Genomic DNA, 21,631 nt, shown 5'->3' with positions numbered 1-21,631 from the left:
AGTACTCACAAAGATATTATCAGTGTATGAGAAGAGGTGGAGCGGTGGCGCAGTGAAGTGGTGGAGGTTGATAGGTAAACCCCTACCATTCACTGTTATATTAGTGTGGATTCCCTTAGCACACCATGAAAGTTTTAAACTATTTCATGACTAACTTTTAAAACCTGTGTAAAACAAGTTGATTTTTATTCAATTTATTTTATCTTTGGCTTTACAATACAATGTTGTACCATTTTATTCAACAATGACTTGGGGGAGAGCTCTGACTCGCTTTATGAAATTCAGGGTGACTGTTTCTTCATGGTTCTCCTGCAGCTGCTTGTTCTCACAGGTAAATGCAATCAAATACAGCATTGTTTTTTACATGGTTTACTTCCAGCAGTACTAAACTGCTAAAGTGTATGCCTGAAAATATAGAGAAATGTAAGAAGATGGGAATTAAAAAGGGTTTTGAAACAAAATGGGTGGTTGGGTGGGGGCAGAGACTCCGACAATGGAGAGCAGTGGGATGTGGCAGGACATCAAGCTGAATACATAGGGCAGGGGGAAGAAGTAGAGGCAGCATAAGCCCAAAATGTAAATCCTAAAAATAGAGAGAAATGCAAGAAGGCGAGAGTTAAAAAGTGCTTTGAAACACAATATTTCTGTTACTGAGGTGAAATTTCAAACAGCAATTACAACACACGTGGGTGAACAACACTTGTCTGCCAAACCTTATTGCAATCACGTGCAGGCCTGCGGACAAGTCAAAGCTACGCCTCTCCTAAATGAGCAGTGGGAAGGATGACTACACGAAACTGCCTCTGTTTCATGATTATAGTCGAGCCTGCTAAGCTGGAAGAAGAAAGTGCTGTTGAGTCCCAACAAAACAGTCTTACAAAGCCTGCAAGCTGCACAAAACTTTGCATTCTATGCTGAGTCGCCATGGACTTTATTGAGGCGTTGATGCTGCTTGTCGCAGTGGTTTTGTCTTTCCTGTTTTGGCACGTAGCCCGTCCCAGCAGATTCCCCCCTGGACCATGGACTCTGCCTGTCATTGGAAACCTACTGCAGTTTAACGCTAAGGATCCGCTGAAGGACTTGAACACAGTAAGTATGCTCTGCCTCACTTCATCCAAACAGAGTCAATCAATGGTGTAGTGAGGGTGCAAGGGGCCCTCGTGCTTGCAAGGATAATGTTGTTTGGTAGCATAAAGTAGCCATCATTTGGGTACCGAAGGTGTTTCACCCTCCTGGGCCGTGGTGCCACTGCACCTACTGCACTATTGATAACTACGCTTCTGAGCAGAGTGCAAATCATGTTGCAGACAAGGCGAGAGAGCTGTGAAGTAAATTCATTTTAATGTTCATCCTTTATCGACATAAGGGGCAGCAAGCCAGCTATGCGGGGCTTGTGACATAGTGTGTGACAGAACAACAAACTGTGAAGGCCAGGAGGGAGGGGAAGTGGCAGCACAACGGACGATGGAGGGCAGGATGGCTGGTGTAGGGGCACAGACTCGGACAACGGAGAGCAGGAGGAAGGTGACAGGGCAGGAAGCTGACAGGGCAGGACGCTGACAGGGCAGGACGCTGACAGGGCAGGACGCTGACCAGATAGGGCAGGCGGTTCCTTAAAAGGCCACAGGGCAGTAGCAGAGGTTAGCAGGGAACGCCCCAATAACACTTAATTGTTGATCCCGTGGGACATTCAACAAGGATAAGGGAGGGCGAATAATGAATAAGACATGCACTGGCTTGAGGAGGTTTTTTGGGGACAAACAAGCGAGGTGTGATCTGAAGTGCTTTAGTTCTTGTGCTCCTGGGAGTTTGAGGAAGGCGTGGGGGAAAGAGACCTTAGTCTAAAGCCAAAGGGTTCAACTTTTTAGCAGCACGTGGGCCCAACCCATGGCGTGTATTTAAATTCACTAACAATCAGGAGCGAAACAAGTAAAGTAGATTATATACATAAACACACTATATTACTGACTGAATTCGGTGAAGAAAGGTTTCGTGTTTACGAGGAATTCCTTCAGGTCTCGCAAGCCTACCTGGCATATTCTCAGGCCACGCTCCCCAAAATTAAGCCACTCTAGGTTCAAGCACACAGCCACTCAGTGTCATAATTTCTGGGTGCGGAGAAAAGGCTGCCGGGGAGAGGGCTGCGTGCACTTGTTCACTCACCACAGTACTGTGAGGCAGATCTCAGCCGCATGCTGCGCCCATGTACCAACGGTGCGCGCCAGAAAACGACAACACACCGCAAGTTTATGGAACTGGGAATATGGGTGAGGCAGACATTTCGTTGACACAAACGCGCACGTTTAGTGGGATGCGAGGCACATTCATATGAGCATCCCATCAGGGTGAACGGAAGTACATGTACTTGCCGTCTTTCCGTACACAAGTAGCTGCGTTATACAAAATCATTTATTTTTATTTTTATTTTTTTATCTCCGCACTGTTCAGTTTCAAGGGCTTCATACAAGTGCCACTCACGGACATGCCTCAACCCTATTATGAAAATACGAGGAAAATAACCAAAAAAACAAAACATGTCTAGAAAATGATATGTTTATGTCTGCCTAGCATTTTACTAGCTTGAATGAAATGTCACATTAGCATAAGAAATACAATTTGTTTTTTCTCAAGAAACACAAAAAAGAAACCAACTGCAGATAAAGCCAGCTGACTAAACTCTAAACATTGACAACACTTTAATGATGTTTTGGCTGGGAAGGTCAGCATCCCAGAGAGCTCTTTAGGTCGAAGACACTTCTGGAAAATCTCTGCCCAGTTGGTTGCAGCGAATAGAAAGGGCAGGCTGTTGTATGAAGCGATACATAAAGGATAATAGTAGTTTTACATTACCATTGGTAGGCCGGGCGGTGATGTAAGCTAACCCCTGACGCTGTCACGTTTCAGATTTGGCAACAGAATTGAGACCGTAAACACATTCTAAAGGTTTGTGAAGACAGCTTTTGAACACAAGCATTTGCAATGCAATAGGTCTCGCATTTGCCAGGGCTAGAGCTATTGGCGTTGTAAATGACAATGTCTTTTATGTAAGTTTTTGTTTGGAGTGGATGTATGGAGTTTTGAGGGGAATTATGTGGGTGGAATTGGAACTGTTAGCTGTGGAATTGGGTGGGTTTGAATTGTGTGGTGTGCAGTGCATTTGTGTAGTGGAAATATGTGGCATAGTGAATTGATAGGGATAAGCGCTGCACAGAATAGATGGAAACCAAGATAGCGAGGGATAGGTAATTTGTGCACGAAGCGGTGAAAGAACTCCAGACAGATGAGCAGAAAGATTATGTGAGAAAGAGAGAAAGAAGGAGATGGCTGATCACAGATGCATAAAGAGGAAGCTCCTGTGGATAAAGAAGACACCCTAAGAAGAGAAGGAGCGTGTGGCTTTGCGGGATGGTAATCTTGAAAAGGCTGGGAATGAAACTGTGATCAAAGAGTTGTGAGAGAGGCGGGAAGAGTGTGTGAGAGAGTTAGAGAGAGAGAGAGAGAGAGAGAGAGAGAGAGAGAAAGAGAGAGGGATGAGTGGGAGGGGAACCCGGGGAGGTGGAAAAGTGCACAGCATGAAGAGGTATAGTAAGGTAGTATGTGTAAGCATGCAGTATAGAGAGGAGACAGGGAGTGAGAGGGATGGATGAGAGGGGTGCAGTGCAATTGTGAGATAAGAGGGGGTAGTGGTAGTGTGCGGGGGCGAGGAGAGGAGCAGTGGGTGTGTGGGAGAGATATGACAGGGTTGGTGGAAGTACGAGGTAGAGATGGGTTGTTCTTGAATTGTTTGTTGTGGAATATTGTGTTGTGGAATTGTGTAGTTGTGTGTGAAGTTGTGTAGTGGAAATATGTGGCATGGTGTGCTGTGGAATTATGTGGATATTAATTAAATGATATTAACTGTCATGGAAATATGTAGAGTGAGATTGCATGTGATGGACTCCATTATGTGGAATGGTATTATGCATTGTGGAGTGGTGCATGATAGAGAGGAGAGGTGCAGGGTAGAGGGGAGTGATGCAGGGTAGAGTGCAGAGGTGTAGAGTGCAGTGGGGTGGTATGCAGTGATGCAGAATAAATTAGAGTGACATAGAGTGGAGTAGTATTGTTTTGTATTGTATTGTTATTGCATTTATATAGTGCTTACTACCCCTGACGAAGCGTCAGAGCACTTTTTTGGCGAGTAGCACGCTACTCCGGGACCCATAAAGGATTAGTGTTGAATTAGTAGAGTGAAATATGAAAGTAATTAAAGTGGTGGATAGGTTAGTCAGTTATTTGGATTTAGAAGGATAGCGGAAGGATAGAAGAGGAAAAAAGGTTTTGTATTTATATAGGGTATATATGTTACCCCTGATGGAGTGTTGAAGCCCCTTTTTTTGGGCAGTAGCATGCTACTCCGGAAACCCATAAAGGATTAGTGGCGAATCAGTATGATGAAATATGAAAGTAATTTGAGTGGTGGGATTAGTCAGTTATTTGGAGTGAGAAGGATAGCGGAGGGATGGAAGGGGAGAAAGGTTTGCATTCATATAGCACTTGTTACCCCTGAAGGGGTGTTGAAGTGCTTTTCTGGCGAGTAGCACGCTACTCCGTAACCCATAAAAGGATTAGTATTGAAAATTAGTATAGTGAAATATGAAGTAATTTCAGTGGTGGATATGTTATTCAGGTATTTAGATAGAGAAGGGTAGCGGCAGGATAGAAGAGGGAAAGTGGTTTGTATTTATATAGCACTTGCTACTCCTGATGGGGTTTGAAGGGCTTTTTTTTGGGGTGAGTAGCACTCTACTCTGGAACCCATGAGGATTAGTGTTGAATTAGTATAGTGAATATGAAAGTAATTTGTATGGTGGATATGTTAATCAGTCATTTGGATTGAGAAGGGTTGGGGAGGGGTAGAAAAGGGAAAAGGTTTGCATTTATATAGTGCTTGTAGCCCTGATGGGGTGTTGACGCGCTTTATTGCCGACCAGCACGCTACTCTAGAACCCATAAAGGATTAGTGTTGAAAATAAGTATAGTGAAATATGAAAGTAGTTTGAGTGGTGGATGTGTTATTCAGTTGGAAAGAGAAAGGTAGCGGAGGGATAGAAGAGGGAAAAAGGTTTGCATTTATATAATGCTTGCTTACCTCTGATGAGGTGTTGAAACGCTTTTTTGGCGAGTAGCACCCACACAGTAGCACCCATACAGGATTAATGGCAAATGAGTATAGTGGAAAATGAAATTTGAGAAGTGACCATGTCAGTCTGTTATTTTGATTGAAAAGGATAGTGGAGGGATAGGAGAGTGAAGGGGTTGTGGAGGGGAAGAGTCAGAGGGAAGAGTTTAGAAAGGTTTGTTTTGGGGATCGGTATAGTAAAGAGGTGTCAGATGATGCAAGGAGGGGTAGAGTAAGGGAGAGTCTAGAACGTTTTTGGGGGGGATCTAGTGGTATGGGGTTTGGGTTGGGATAAATGAGAGAGTGGGTGTAATATACTGATAGAGGTATATGGTGAGAAATAGGGTAGTGCATTGGAAAGAGTATTAGAAAGAAGTTTGAGATGATTCAGAAAGTTGGGTTAGAAAATATATTGCGTAGAGTGGCATAGAGTTGAGTGCAATAGTGAGAGTGCATAGTAGAATGGGGTAGAGTGTACTGGCAGAGTAGAGTGGTGCACAGTAGATTAGAATGGCATATAGTAGAGTGGTGCACAGATTATAGTGGTGTGCCAAGTATGGTGGTTCAGAGTGCACTGGCACAGAGTCCAGTTGCGCAGAATGCACTGGCATAGAGTGCAGTGGCATGGATTTATCCAGAGTAGAGTGCAGTGGCGCAGAGCAGAGTGGCGTAGAGCAGAATGGTGCTGATTGGCGTAGAGTGCATTGTAGCAGAGTGTAGTGGTATAGACTGGTGCAGAGGAAAGTGATGTAGAATGCAATGGAGTAAAGTATAGTGGGGTAGAAGGCAGTAGAGCCCAGTGTTGCAGAGTGGCGTATAGTTGGGTGCAGTGGTGCTCAGTACATTGGTGTGCAGTGCAGTGATGCTTAATGCAGTGGCGTAGATCGCAGCAGTGCAGAGTGGAATGGAGAGACGTAGAGTAAATTGTTTCGAGGTGGAGTTAATTGGCATAGAGTGCTGTGGTGCATAGTAGAGTAGTGTGGAGTAGAGTGCACTGGTATAGAGTACAGTGGTGTAGAGTAGAGATGCGTCGAGTAAATGGCACAGAGTGGAGTAGTGTAGAGTGCAGAGACTCCTTGTGGAGTGGAATGGCATAGTGTGGAATGGTACAGAGTATATTGCAGTGACACTGTGTGGAGTGGCGTAGTGTGGAGTGGTGCAGAGTAGAGTGCAAAGTTGTGGAGTGGTGCAGAGTAGAGTGGAGTTGGGTATGGTCGAGTAGGCATGGTGTGGTAGTGCACTGCTTTTACAGACAACACATCTTCAATTGGAATGACCATTGCATCTTCACTGACATACAGTTTTACTGATAAAAGTATACAGCACACAAATGATAATGTGTGGAAATGTCATCACCTGATGTAATGATTTGTTTTGATTGATTTAAAATATTTGTTTCCACCACATTCTGAATTATCAAAAAGCATGCTTTATTCGTGCTTTCCATATTCTGAAATATCTGCTCAGTTAATTTACAGACATTTACATTTTGTTTTGTGCTAGAAAAAAAATTAACATGGTACAGCATACCCAGAGTATCCAGCATGATTGTCCCATAAATCCTCTCAATTTGAAGTCAGAGAAAGAAACACCAAAATTGCTGGAAGGCAGACCCTGACATTTGAGCTCTGTCTTTGAATGCACAGCAAATGCAACAAGATAAGAACAAGAAATTGTGTAAAAGTGGAAGAATACACAAAAAAGGTTTTTTTTTTTTTACAGAGTTTTCTATAGCGCAAACCTGACCCGAATCGGGTATCCGATCGCTTTACGTAGCACCAGTTGCGTTACATGAGGACACATTCGTTTTTTTGTTAGGCATGGGGAGATTACGTGATTTGGCCAGAATCACAGGATGTTCAGCATCATTGCCTAAATTCTAACCCAGTTACCCAGATTCGAGGTCGACCGCCCTAGCCGTTAGGCCAACTCCTCTCCCCTAATGTTTGGGAAAGGAAAGGGACAAACTCAAGTTGGACAGCCTAAAACAAATAAAGCCAGCAAACAGAGCCTAAGTGTTAGACCTGGCACCATTGGCGTGGGTCTCCCTTCCATTTTTCGCTTTTGTTTCCTCTGTTTTTGCTGGTGTTAGATGCTCTGGGCGCTGTGCCACTGCCATTCAGTGCCACAGCGCGAATGCTCCCTATTGTGAATTGACTGTATGAATTGGTATTTCCATAATTGGCTCATTTGATTTACCTGTTAGTCCCTAGTATAGTGCACCGTGCGTGCCCAGGGCTGGTAGATCCAATGCTGCTGGTGGGCCTGCAGTGCAGATTGCGCCACCCACAGAAGCAGCTTGAGAAATGTGTCTCAGACCTGCCATTGCAGAGTCTGTGCCCAGTCCAGAACTGCCATCTTGATGAGAAGTGAACCCATTTCTCAGTCCCTAAACCTTCCCTTGGCATCGTATAAGTCGCCCCTATGGCAGGGTGCATTGTATGTGAAAGGTAGGACATGCCGTGGTATGTGTAGCATGTCCTGATAGTGAATGAGCCTCAATTTCGTTTCTCACTATTGCAAAGCTCTCTGTTCCCATAGGCCAGACTGGGTAGTTTGATTATTACATCCTATAATCCTAACTGACCCAAGGAACATGATAGGAAAGTCGAATTTAGTATGCCTGAGCTCAGAATATTAAAGTACATATTTTAGTGAAGATTATTTTTATATTCTGTGTTTGAAAATACCGCTTTTAGAAAGTAGGTATTTCCTTGCCTAAACCTTCCTGTGTGCTCTGCTGCTATGTGTATTGGCTGTCTGGTTTTAGAGGGACAGGGCAGGCTGACTCAGACCTGGGTTGAATAGAGGGATCTGCATTTGAAGTATGGGGAGGGGTAGCTCCTTGACCTGAATAGGGCTGTGCCTGGGAAGGTGAATGCTGGCTCCACCGCCTACTGTGCGTCTGATGGCAGACCCCCTTTTTCTGAAAGGAAGGCTGCAGCCTTGTAAACAGAGTGCTCCAGGACTGCATAGAACTGGTTCTGGCTGGGATCAGTAACTTGTGACTTTCGAGAACAAATACTTTTGGGGTATAAATATCTGTGCTGAAACTCCTACAATTTGTATTACTTCTGGATGTCAAGACAAACCTCTCTCCGTGTAACCAGGGAAGCTGAAGGAGTTTTGTATTGCCCCTGAGCCAGTGTGCTGTTTTCTGGGGTTGGCCTGCAGTGGTTACCATTGGACTTGAAGAGAGGGGAAAGAAATTTGAGCTTTCATCAATCTTGCTGAAGGGCTTGAATTGAGCTTGCCTCCTGCCGAAGTCTCAGGACCACAAGACTTCCCCCACCAGCCTTCCAAATTCCTTTGGGAGGAATTCTATCTGCAGGTGAGGCTCCTGCCGAGTATCCCAGGGCCTCTGTGTTAATGCCAGAGAACGCAGGCTGAGAATAGTCGTGATCGCATTTGCGGGCCGCAGCAGCTGAGAGCTGTTGCCACTGAGCGCCCGCCTGTCCTTACATCAAAAAACCATCGCTATCCCTCGTTTGTGGGCCGCCACCGCTGAGAGCGACATCCCGAAGATCCGCGTTGTGCCGCTGAGTGCCTGCATCCTCTTTGCATCAATAACTCATTGCTATCACTTGCTTGTGGGCCGCCGCCACTGAGAGCAACATCCCGAAGCTCCGCGTTGTGCCGCTGGGTGCCCGCGTTCCCTGCGCATCGAGGAATCATCTTCATCACCCGTGGGGGTCGCTGCAGCTGAAAGCTGTTGCCGCTGAGTGCCCGCCTTTCACCCCGTCCGAGGGTCATCGTAATCGTATGCTGTGGGCCGCTGCAGCCGGGAGCGGCATTCCGAAGCTCCGCACTGCGCTGCTGGGTGCCCGCCCTTTTCATCACGCCTGAGAGTCATCGCCATCGCACGGTGGTGTGGGCCGCTGCAGCTGAGAGATGTGGCCGCTCTGTGCCCACATTTCATTGCTTCAGCTTCTTCGCGAGGTTGTGCTTCTTTGCGCCTTAAAGTCAGGTACATTGTGCATATCGGGTGGCATAGAGCCCTGCCTTGAACGGAACTCGTTTCGCATGTTTTGAGTGACTTTGCAGCATTTTGAGAATATTCCTATTTACTTGTATTGTGGATTTTTGTTGTTTTGGGTCTTGTGCTCAGCCTATATAAAAACCCTTATTTTTATAATTCCTGTGTGGTTTCCCTTTGTAGTGTTTTCACTGTGTTACGTATGGTCATAAATGCTTCACACACCGCCTCTGAGATAAGCCTGTCTGCTCATGCTACGTTACCACAGGGTTGAGCAGGGGTTATCAAAGGGTGTAGCCCCCTTACTCTGACTTAGAAGTAAGGGTCCCTATTTTGTCATTGGCGCCAGCCATTTCCAACTAGAGACCCCATTTCTAACACAAAGGAATTGTGAGTTACAAACCACAAAGTCAATGGTAAGCAATGGGTGGAGTGCATTTCTGGGGAACCTCTCCAAATGTCCCCAAGATGTTGTTGGCAAACCAGACAGCTCTGCTGTCTGAAAGACTTTGACCCAAAAACAGTCACCCTTGCATTCCGCTGGAGGTCCCAGTGAAACAGACAAGAGAAAAATGGTGAGATGATCAATGATGTGCCTGAAAATGTCTAATGCCAATGGCTGAAGGTCATGGAGCTCAAGAAGCTAATGGCTTTGCAAGTTACATCCAAAATCCATTAAAGTAAGTTCAGGAGTCTCTAAACCAAAACCAAAACCAAAAAAAGAGGCTCTGCAACCCATTATCAGCCTACCCTCTTGTCACCTCCATCCCCCATGTAGTACTGACAATATGAAAGAATAAAGCAATTCTCCAAAAACTCCATTCTAATCGCATATTATCTCAATATGTTAATAGGTGCAGATAGATGATGTGCCCTCCACCTCACCAAGCTTACTCTGGTTATTTTTGGAGCTTTCTTTGTGTCAAACCACTCTTTCTTTGCATTTATCTTGTCACATTCTTTACACCTCCTCTGCTCCTCAGTAGCAGAGGCACCCTTTTCTCACCAGCCATCTTCATCCATCTAGCATTTTCCAAAATGGAGAGCAGTATGCCCTCAACTGAACTGAAATTTAGAACAACTTCCCATTGACGAACTGTGGCAAGAAGCACCATATCAATATTAGCAACGTGCTGCCCTTGAGCTAAAAAATTGATTCTCTGTATACAAGTCAGTCAGAGGAATGATTAGCTCATGGATGTGAGGTAGGTGAGTGGTGGAATGGCACCCTGAATGTCTCTGCTGTCAACAAGAGTTCAGGCAAATATAACAAAATCACCAACAACAAGGGCTTGCTTATCAAAGAGGAGATCGAGAGGATGGTGCAGGAGGCAGAGAGATACAAAGCAGATAATGAAGCCTAGAGAGAGAAGGCTGCTGCCAAGAACCCAGTTGAATCCTATGCCTTCAACATGAAAAGCACTGTGGAGGACTACAAACTTAAAGACAAGATCAGCAAATAAGAAGATCTTGGACAAATGTAACCAGACCATCTCCTGGCTGGAGAGCTACCAGCTGGCAGAAAATGAGTATGAGCACCAGCAAAAAGAGCTAGAGAAGGTCAGTAACCCCATAACCCCAAAACTCTACAAGCGTGGGATGACTGGGGAAATGCCTGGTGCCGACTTTGTGGATCAGGTATAGGTTAACAATGGTCCTCAAACCAATCAATCACTGAGGTAAATTTAAGTTATCATTTCATTTTTTATGTGAGCTTGAAATAATTCTCTGCTCCTGGGGAAGCAATACCTCCATAAGGTTAAAGTGAAAAAGATGTGTAGCCGCTCAATGTTTTATGAAAAACACAATCAATTTATTATAATTCATAAATTTCAGTCAAACTCGTTAAAAAATAGCTGGTTGCTCCTGAGAAGGAACGTGCAAAGGATAGAAAGTGCTCTAGATAAAGTGCGTGACTGGGAAGGTAATCCCAAGAGTTGAGATAGAAGGAAGTAGAGAAATTTGTGCGTGATTGATTCAAAGTCTCAATCTTGCAAATCCGGCCCATCAATAGTTTACATGGTCTATTTTATTTGTATTTGTATTTGTATGTGGGTATTTGTAAAGCGCAACCTGTCGCTCCGGAAGGGGCATCCTGGCGCTGTGCATGTGTATATTAGTGGGTAGAGCTCTAGATTGCCGCCATTACAAAGCTGTCGGATAGCTGGTAGATCCATGTTTTAAGATGTTTCCTGAAGATGCTCTCCTTGTCAGTCAGTCTAAGATCTATAGGCATGATGTTCCACGCCCTTGATGCTAGGACCGTGAATGTTTTGCCTCCCTTGGTTTTATATTTGTACCTCGGGATCCTGGATAGGTTACCTCCCGAGGACCTCAAGCAACGTGATGGATCATAGCGAACAAAACGCTTAATGAGGTACTTTGGACCTATGTTGTTTAAAGCTCTGAAAGCAGTCAATAAGAGCTTATATAGAATCCTCTTGTGAAGGGGCAGCCAATGTAGGGTTTGTAGTGACGCAGAAGCAGAGGATTTTCTTGGCAGTTTGAGAACTAATCTTGCAGCAGCGTGTTGTACGCTCTGCAATTTTCTCAATGTGGACCTTTTCACTCCAGCCATCAGACCATTGCAATAATCTAGCCGTGATAGTATTAACGCTACCACGACTGATTTTCTGGACGCAATGGGCAGAAAGTCGAAAAACTTCTTGAGTGACTTGATTAGGCCAAAGCAGCATCCTACTGTAATCCTGACGTGCTCATCAAAGGATAGAGCCGGGTCAAATTGGACTCCCAGATTTCGTGCAGAGTCCACTGAACTAGGCGGGGCCGGTGAGTCATTAGGCCACCAATCCTTGGGACAGAATAGATGATCCTTGCCTAGCGGGAGGATTTCTGTTTTACTACTGTTGCATTTTAAGTGGTTATTACTCATCCACTGAAAAACCTCCTTCAGGCATGTCCGAAACTTCTGTTCTGCATCTATATCATTTTTGTCAATCAAGACGACGAGTTGTGTGTCGTCGGCGTATGACGTGACTAGGATCCCATGGGATTCTATCACAGCTATTAGGGGGGCCATATAGATGTTGAAGAGTAATGGACACAAAATGGACCCCTGAGGGACACCAGATGAAATAGTTTTTTCGCTGGATAGGTAAGGGCCCAAGGGTACAGTTTGAGACCTATTAGTCAGGAAATATTTTATCCATGCCAAAGCTGTATCTATCACACCAATATCTCTCATCTTATTAATCAGGATGTTGTGGGAGATGGTGTCGAACGCTGCCGTGAGGTCTAACAGGATGAGGACAGCTTTCCTTCCCTCATCCTGTAGGAGTCTGTAAGTTCAATGAGGGCAGTTTCGGTCGAATGTCTGGGACGGAAACCTGACTGTTGGGGATGTAGAATATTATGCCCATCGACAAAGTCTTTCAACTCACAGTAAACCCTCTGTTCCGTAATTTTTCCCAATACTGGAAGGAGCGATATTGGGCGCATGTTCGACAAATCCGTAGTCGATTTATTAAGCTTTTTCATCACAGCTTGACAACAGCCTTTTTCCATTCTAGAGGGACTTCTCCTGAATCTAAAGACGCATTTACAATCGCGTTGATGTTAGGATTAACAACATCAATTAAATGATGCAATATTCGGGGAGGACAAGAGTCAGTCGGAGCTCCTGATTTACAGGCCAGAATCGCTTTACGAGTCTGTTGGAGGGAGACTGGTTGAAAACCACTCAAGGTATGTTGGTTATTTACTCCCCGCATTAGGGGCTCTAAGATCGAGGGGGCTGGAGATGGGAGAAATTCCTTCTGGATGAGTGCGATCTTTTCCTCAAAAAAGTCAGCAATTTGATTGCACAAAGTTGCAGAGGGGGGATTTCAGGCTGGAGAACCTTGGGATGAGTGAAAGATTTTACAATGGAAAAAACCATGCTTTGTTTCTGTTGAGCATCATTGATGGCCTTAATATAGTAATCTTTCTTAGCGGATTTAATGCTGGCCAGATATAATTTCCTCTGTTGTACGTAGAGGATTTTAGCTGAGTCATCATATGTTTTCCTCCATTTCCTTTCTTTTTTTCTACAGAGCAAATGGCTCTCTGCTAAGGCCTGTGAGTACCAAGGGGCACTTAATTTCCTCCTTGTGGTCTTATCATGACAACCTTTAGGTGGGGTATTTTCCGCAATAATTTGATCCATCCAAGCATGGAAGTTAAGGGAGTCCGTAGACGCGTCCCCCGACAACTTGGGTGCTCTCGTCAATAAAGGGGAGTCAGGCTTAATACTGTCAATCACCTTTCTCCAATTTATATCAGTAATGGGTTGTTGTCTTATTTTTTATGATTTAGCTTGCTCAGACTGACGGACTTCAAAGGGGATGAAACTATGATCAGTCCAGATTTGTGGGATGGGGGCAGAGGTGGTCAGAGCGTCAAGGTTGGAACAGATACCATCCAACGTATGTCCGGCTAAATGGGTAGGTGAGGTCACTAATTGCTTTAGTCCAAAGATATCCAGGGTCTGCTGGAAACAGGTAGCATGAGCATCATTAGGAGATTCCAATTGAAGATTCATGTCTCCCATAAGGGTGAAATGAGGGTAACGTAGCAGAAGCTGCCCTAGAGTATCCCCCAAAGAATCAAGAAAAAGGGTAGCATTGCCGGGAGGGCGATATATCAAGCCACCAGAAAAAGAGGTAGAGGCATTCAGGCTAATCGAAAAACCAATGCTCTCGATTCCTTTATGGAGGCTAAGGTCAAAGGTGTGACACTTAAAAGATTTTTTTATGATAAGTGCCACTCCCCCTCCTCGGCCGATTAATCTATCCCGCCTGAAAATTGTAAAATCAGGCGGGAGGGCGGTGACGAGATCTGGATTAGAGGAGTCGTTTAGCCATGTTTCCGTTACAAAAAGGAAATCAAGATCTGAGTCTATAATTAAGTTGTGGATATCCTGACTGTGGCAGCACAATGAGCGAGCGTTTATCAAACCTCCCTTATAATTAGAGCATCTGGATTGCAATGAGATGGTATTTGTAGGCACATCGGAGTGTGACCAAGAAGATGTCCATTTACAGTTACGACATGAAAAAGGACCCCAAAGTTGGTCAGTAGGAAAGCAACCCTCACATGCACTGACTATTTTGGGCCGGTAGGCTAGCAATTCCTTACTGTCATACCTGAGAGAGGGGGAGATTTGTGCAGCATGTCCAGCGCTTGGCGCGGTCTTGGCGCGGACGGGCGCAGACGGGCTTGCCTTTGGCGGGCCGCCGGCGCGCCGCCGGCGCGCCCGCGCGCTGCGCGGTCTGGCGGATCTTTCGTTTATACCCATGGTTGGGTGGGTGGGAGGGGCGATGATCTATCCCGCCAGCCTTCCCTACCCAATATGGCGCCTGAAGTTGCTGAATGAAGTTACCAGCGCCTGGTAACGGCGGCGCTGTGAAATGTGGTACAAATCGGCCTCGGGCGAAGTAATCTCGCACCAAGGTGGGGACACGAATTTAAAAGCTCACCATTAAAATATGTTACAGTTTTTAAAAAGATTGTTATTATTTCAATCAATAACAACCTCGAAGTCAGCAAATTAATGAGAGCACAAGAGAGCACAAGATTCCTCCGGCTTCCGCCTCAGAGGAGAAAAACATACAGATACCTTTACATCATTTCTTGACAATCACAGATTGTATTTTTGGCACGTTTGAACATGAAATAGTGGATGGGTCCAGATGTGTAGGTATATGGTCGTCGACGTTTCGACTCGACTTGTGGCACTTAGGGTAGTAGGACCTTGGCCTGCGAGTCTTCTTCAGGACAGGGGTACGGAGACAACCAAGGAGTGGTCTGTAAACCTCATCTAATGACAAAATAGAGGGGCTGTTAATATACTAACCAAGCTAACACATCCAAAAAGAAATTCACCTGTAGATCGGTGTAGGAGCTTACCCGCACGTGAGCTGGCGCGGGTGGCACTGGAGTGGAGCTTTCACTGGCCAGCGGCTCAATTGACTAGAGCGGTTATTTTTAAAATATAATGACTTTGGCGATCAGGCTTCATGAGGTGGTGCCAAGCCTCGCCCTACTATTAAGGGGGTGGATTAAGCTAACACAGACCATAGCCTTTTCTTTCACTTTTAAATGACTAGTGGGCATATTAACTCACACTTCTTCAGTTTTCTGGACCCAAATTATGACTTTACAAACGTGATTTCAATAGGAAAATCACTTTGTTTCCAGCTTATGTTGACAACATAATATACATCAGTCCAACACGTACTGGTTTCTCTCATGCTAAGATTCAATTTGATGACTGTTTCAAATCTCAATTGTTGTGCTCATTACTTTTAATTAGTTATGTTGAACTCTCTATTTCATATTGGTATTCTACATTCTGTCATGTTGGTGAATGGGTTTAGAGAGGTTATATTTTTGTTAAGAAAAAAAGACTACAATAAAGCAGCAAAAAATATAGGCCTAGATGCATCAAACTGAATTGCATTCGCAAACGGTGCGAATCGCAATTTTCGGCCGTTTGCGAATGCAATTCACTAATTTGGAATGCATCATGCATTTCGCAATTTTAGGAATCACAACCATGTTGCGATTTCTAAAATTGCGATTGCATTTAAGAAATCGCAATTTGAGATTTCTTAAATGCAATGCATGATTATTTTTAAAATGCGAATTCGCAATTTGGAAGGGGTAAAATAGCATAAAGTTGAACTTCATGCTAATTTACCCAAAACTTTCAAATATGCACAAATTGTATTTTCAAACTTTTAATTTACACACACACATGCCCTTGGGGCATGTGTGTGTGTAAATTGCATTTAAAGTTACATTTCAGGGGTGCAGGGAGAGGTTCTTTGGACCCCCCCTGCACCCTTAAAATTGCATTCACATTTTGCGAATCGCAATTTGAAATTCGCAAAATGTGAATGCCTTCCCATTGATTCCTATGGGCCTTTTGGCCCATAGGAATCAATGGGAAGGGTTTTCCTTAATTGCGATTCGCAAATTGTGAATCGCAATTAAGGAAAAATACCGAATTGCAAAAAAAATTGCGAATTTTTCATGCATTGCCATTTGCGATTTTTAAATTGCGATTTGTTAATTTTCGCAATTTAGAAATCGCAAAGGGAAACAATGATGCATCTACCCAATAATGTTTTCACTTTTCTGATTTCAGAACGATTTGCTCATGGCATTAAAGTACCAAGCTGGGTTAATTGCCAACCAAAGTGCTGGTTGTTTGGGTGGTTAAATGTGGGTGGGTATCTGTAGCTGGTGTGGTCTTTAGCTGTTTATTCAAGACTGCCTGCTGTTATTAGCCATGTCATGTTGCAAATGGTTATGCATACTTTCAAGGAGATATTTATGTTGGGGCTGTTTCTCTTTGGTGCTACCTTTGTTTCATGGTAATTTGTAAGAGGCTACATTAAGTGAATTAACATAGAGCCCCATTTAAAATGCTTTTCTGTGTTAGTCCACACAAAAACAACGCTGCAACACATTGCGTTTTTAATGGTACTGGACATTGCAGTTTTGCTATATGCTGAAAGGGCCACCAGGGTCATCCACTGATTGTAATGATTTCCCTCTCCATTTTCCAATCCTGCTTCAGGTGTACACACATCTCGACTACTCATGCCTGCTTCTATTGTCCAGACCAAGTGGCTTTTCTGGTACAACTGCAATGCCAATACGTCTCTTCAAGGGGCAGCACCTCTGTTCACCTTCTCTGTGAAGGTGTCCGCATCTCTGCATGGGGTCTCATTCAAGAAGCAGACCTTGGATTTTTGATGGCGCTCTTATTCTGGTGTTCTTGTTCAGTGTGATTTTAAAATTCTGTGTAGATGCACCACACAATACCATTTCGGGAAGAAATGTACCTTGGGAGAGGCGTGGTGCAGATTCCAGAGTGGCTGACTCCGGAGCACGGGGCTGACGGTTTGATTTCTGGTGCAAGCAGGCAGCTCAGCTCAGCTCAGCATCATGTCATCCTGGGCAATAGCTCACTTATCTCTCTGGTGGCCCCCAGCGCTTTGAAACCTCTAGGAGGGTGATATGCTTGTGCTTTACAAACAGAAATTAATATTATTATTATCTGTTGTAAGAAACAACTGACACAATGAGTTGAACATCAACAGTCAATATCTCGGGACGTTCGTTCTTAGCTATTGCATAATTTAACACTGTAAAAAAAAACTATTATAGGAATACCCTTATTAAGGAAGTCAGTGCCCCTGTTGAAGGCATCTGGGAATCCTAGATTGTCAGCCGGTAGAGAGCACCAAAATATGTACTACTTGAGTTCCTGAAATGAAAATGTAGAGCACTTCGGCCTAACACCATGCATGTTTTGAATGAGTAGCCCCAAGGAGAGTATGTTGTGGGGTGTATCAAATAAAGAATTCAATAACTCTCTAAATTGAACTCAAGTTTCAGAAAAAAAATAACCACTTTTAAAACTAGTCTGTTGCTAAATATATACATGCTAAGAGCCGTTTAACACCTTGGGTGTTTTTCAGGGTCCCTGTTTGCAACATTGAGTGAGTTTGATTGCAGACACAGCTATGAGCACCTCCGATGCACAAGTTAGAGCAGTACGCTCTAACTTGTCGAGTGGTGTGGCTCACTGGTTAGAGGCTGCAGACCTGGAGCAGAGAACGGTCCGGGACCAGGGTTCAATTCCCGACGCGGCAGGGTCATGGACCAGGGTCAGCGGACTCGATAATTCTCGCCTCGGTGCCTACTCTAACCAGGGATCACACTCAGCAACTCTGGGCATTAGCTTGCCTCATCTCTACAACGGCCCCCCACATTCGCCGGGGATGCCTGGTTTCACCCTGGAGATACCCAGTAGGGACCATCTCACAGGGATAGCCAGGACGGGTTCCCCAGCGGTCTACAGCGCCAGGACGCCTCAGGGCAGCAGTGCGCTTTACAAGACACATACATTTACATTTAGGCAGTGTGTAAACATAATAACGACCTGAAGGTTCCTCGAGAGATCGGATCGTGATTTATAGGCTACTCTGCCTGATGCCCTTCCTCAAAGGCCTGCCGGGGGCTCCACAGAGGGTGGAGCTGCTGTAGGTGACACCCTTAGACTGCAGGGCCCGTGGACGCACCACTCAGTGAGCTGTCCCGAAACACAACCAAATGTTGCTGCATCTCTGTTTGGCCACAGCACGATTCAAATGGGCTTTCAAAGAAAACAAATATCAAAAAAGTAATGCATGTGCCTCTCGGTAAAGGAAATAAAAATACCCTCACTCTGGTGGACTTACGCTGGAGTTCAGAGGTACACGTCAAAATGTTTAAGTCGCCCCCTCAACCCTGGAGTTCATGTAGCCCTCGTGCACGCCTATCTACCTCAAGACATCTCCGTTTTAAAAGTGTAAAGTAGAACAATTTGCATTTACACCACATACAACGAGGCCCGGACAGCTTCAGCTTCATGTGTTTTTATGAGGCTGATTGATCAGTGCCATGTGCTCTGTATCTGCAACCTTTGGCGTGAAGCACCTCCAAAACAATGCTGCTGCTCATTCATCTCTATGTGTCAGTGTTTACTGGAAACACTCGGGCTGCAGCCTGCATGCAGTTCATTTAAGCAAGCTCCGTGGGGGCGCGGGGACGGTGGGTTCTCTTGTCCAGACTACTGGAGACCCGGACTTCGCTGCTTGCTCCGTGAATCCCTTCTTCACTGTGTGCGCAGCATTGGTCTCCCGGCTCCCTGTTTCAGATTAAATGCAGAGGCGCCATGATTTGCCTTTCTGTACTGAAATCCATCATTAAATATGGTGTCATGTGAGGAGTGGTAACTTTGCGCAAAGTGAAAACTGCACACAAGTAGAGACCAAAGAGCCCGAACAACAACCTTTGGCATAGCCAATAGGTCTCGCTTTTGGGAATTTATAAGTATTTAGTTGTGCAGCACAATATCCTTGGTGCAACAAAATCAACTGTTGCATGGCTAAACACATATAAGGTCCCAAAAGCGAGACCTATTGGCTATGCCAATGCTTGTTAAATGTTGGATGGGAAACTAGGTAGAAGTGAAAAGGGACACCAGGGCAATGAGTATGGAAGACTTTACTCCTACCTCTTGTGAAACTGAGGAGACATGCACGTTACTCACTCACTTGGAAGGTTCCTTTCCTCTTTGTCTCTCGGGTGTGACCCTGCAAAAAGTGAATCTTGTCCACAGGCCCGGTTCTAGCAGGGGGGCCAGGCCCACCAAAACATGTCCTTTGGCCCACCCAATCCCGACAGAAGAGGCACACCTCTTAAGTGCTTCCTCAATTTCAACTTTAGAAAGTGGTAATGTTTTTTTAACTGTCTTTAAAACTGAATTGAGTGTTGTGTTTTGGGGAAAGAGGTGGGCGAGAAAGCAAATTAACAAGGATAGCCGAGCAAGCTCTAGCTTGGCCTTTAGAGCCCATGCAAGGGTTGAGCCCTGAAAATGTTTGCTATGTGAAATATACAATTAACATCATGTCAAATATGATACAAAATCACAGAATTAATTTTTTATTTTATTTCTTATACACTTGGAAGCTTTGATATTAATCTCGCTGCACTTGAGAAGCACTTATTAAAAGTGATAGTTTTTAAAAATGAGCGTACAGTCATTCCTACCCCGTCCTCACTCTGGTGACAGTGCCATTAGTGAACCAAGAGGCAAGACAGTTGTCACGTGAACCCTGTATGTGGCCCACATTATTATAGAGCAACATTAGTCTATTAAATCAAACAAAATAGGTTTTTGTATAGTTGCTTTTCTGAGTGATGTATTTGAATGTGCTTTCATGCACAAATATGATGAAAAACAAGTTCTGGTGAAATAAAATATTTGCCGAAGCTCACACAGTTTAAGTGAGGAAGCTCCAATTTATCCAGGTTTTATTTTTTCACTTTGTACAAATAAGCCACTAAATGGCTATCTATTTGTCTCTCCTTTTTTACGTTAGTACTTTGTTTTTACTACATTGTGCCGTTTTCTGTTGTTTTTATATAGTGTGAACTGGAGATATTGAAGCACTTTACATAAACACCAGTTACATTATACATGGTCACATTCATTTCTTTTAGCCACTGAAGACTTTGCCCAGAATCACAGGATGTTGAGCCTGCACTGAGACTCGAACCTAGCTTGATCATTTCCAAAGTTGGAAGCTCTCGCCGTAAGCCACATCCAGGGTAGATTGAGGGTGGCCCCCAGAAGGTACATGAAAGCTCGGCTCATTATGGGCTCAAAGTTCCAACAGGACCTAAATCTGAGCCAGAGCCAAGCTCCATGCTCAGCCTACATCAAGATTTCAGTGCCAGCCTTCCTAGTGCAAAATGTCAACGCTTCGGTGTCATAACGGGTAACTCCTTAACCTTGAACTACTATTACACTCTGCTTGGGATCCTGGTGCTAGTGCTAACGCGTAGCCTGCTGGAAATAAGACTTGGGCTGTTGTGTATTGAATATCAGCTCCTACTCTCAGATAACTCTCTAGACACACTGTGTGCCAGTTTGGAAGAAGATATAATGAAAATCTTGGGTTTGTAGGCTTCCTACACAATTTACAAAATTTGGGCCCGCACTGGCCCATCCAAATGAACCGTTGGCCCATCCAGATGAAAATTCATTCCTAGAACCGGGCCTGCTTGTCCAATACATTTAAATGATAACTTGAGCTGGGCCAATATTTTCACGTCTAAGGACCTTACGTTTTGGAACGCTGCCTGGGCTGGGGTTGCTTGCTGCCTGCGGGATTCCTACTTTAAAGCTCAGGCTCAGACCCTAAGCATTTTACCAATGATATTTTAACTTAAAATTAATCCACGGCTGATAAAAATGTTTTTGTAGTAACCAGCAGCAAGGCGAGTCTACAGCGACACTAACAATGAAAAGGGATTTTAGCAGCTATGACCCGGCGCTCTCCCAAGAATGCCAAATAAACAGGACTCTGACATTTCTGCTTCACTAACTGAAAAATAAAGGGATGGCCTCTGAAAATACGGCCTCTCGCAGTTGCTTGTTCTCAGGGCATAAGATTTGCTATCGGGTCGACAGTTCAAAGCCGGACCTTGAAAACGATTGACTGTTTTTGAGAATCTTTGTGCTCCTTTTCTCTGCTCCCTTCTAATCCCTTCGACCGCTTTGAAGTACCCGTCCCTTGCTCCCTTTCTCACCCTGTCGCTTTTCAACATTTCCAACCACATCTCTTCAGAAAGAAACCTCCTCACTCGACCAAGATAATGAGATTTAACTTCTAGTTGAATCCGAACTTTATTTCATTTGAAAACTTTGGGTATTCTACTAAATGAGCTTTGACAATCCCCGGAAAGTCAATTAAATATATCAAATTGGTTTAAAGGAATCGCAAGGATTCGCAATTAGGAAATCTCAAAACGTTTTCTTCATGCATCTGGCCGAAACTCCCTGCTCCAGCAGCAGGATATGAAGTCCCCCGCGCGCCGGCATATAGCACACAACCCCTAGATGACATCAGGCATGGCGCAGCAGGGAATCA

The 21,631-nt window shown here is 44.5% G+C and overlaps 1 protein-coding gene across 2 annotated transcripts in view; it reads left to right on the top strand.

The window, feature by feature from the left end:
* The first annotated feature begins 824 nt into the window (after window positions 1-824).
* The window catches only part of LOC144798443 (cytochrome P450 2D17-like), a 670,897-nt gene continuing 650,090 nt past the window's right edge, over window positions 825-21,631 (top strand). For both annotated transcript variants that reach the window (XM_078669319.1, XM_078669317.1), the window contains exon 1: window positions 825-1,089. In XM_078669319.1, the coding sequence (XP_078525445.1) occupies window positions 925-1,089 (165 nt within the window). In that variant the 5' untranslated portion in view covers window positions 825-924. The remainder of the gene's footprint in view (window positions 1,090-21,631) is intronic.

The sequence above is a fragment of the Lissotriton helveticus genome, chromosome 12 (genome assembly GCF_964261635.1).
Source record: "Lissotriton helveticus chromosome 12, aLisHel1.1, whole genome shotgun sequence".
In the NCBI taxonomy this organism is placed as follows: Eukaryota; Metazoa; Chordata; class Amphibia; order Caudata; family Salamandridae; genus Lissotriton; species Lissotriton helveticus.
Note: the sequence above shows the minus strand (reverse complement) of the source record. Positions and strands in the feature narration are given on the sequence as shown.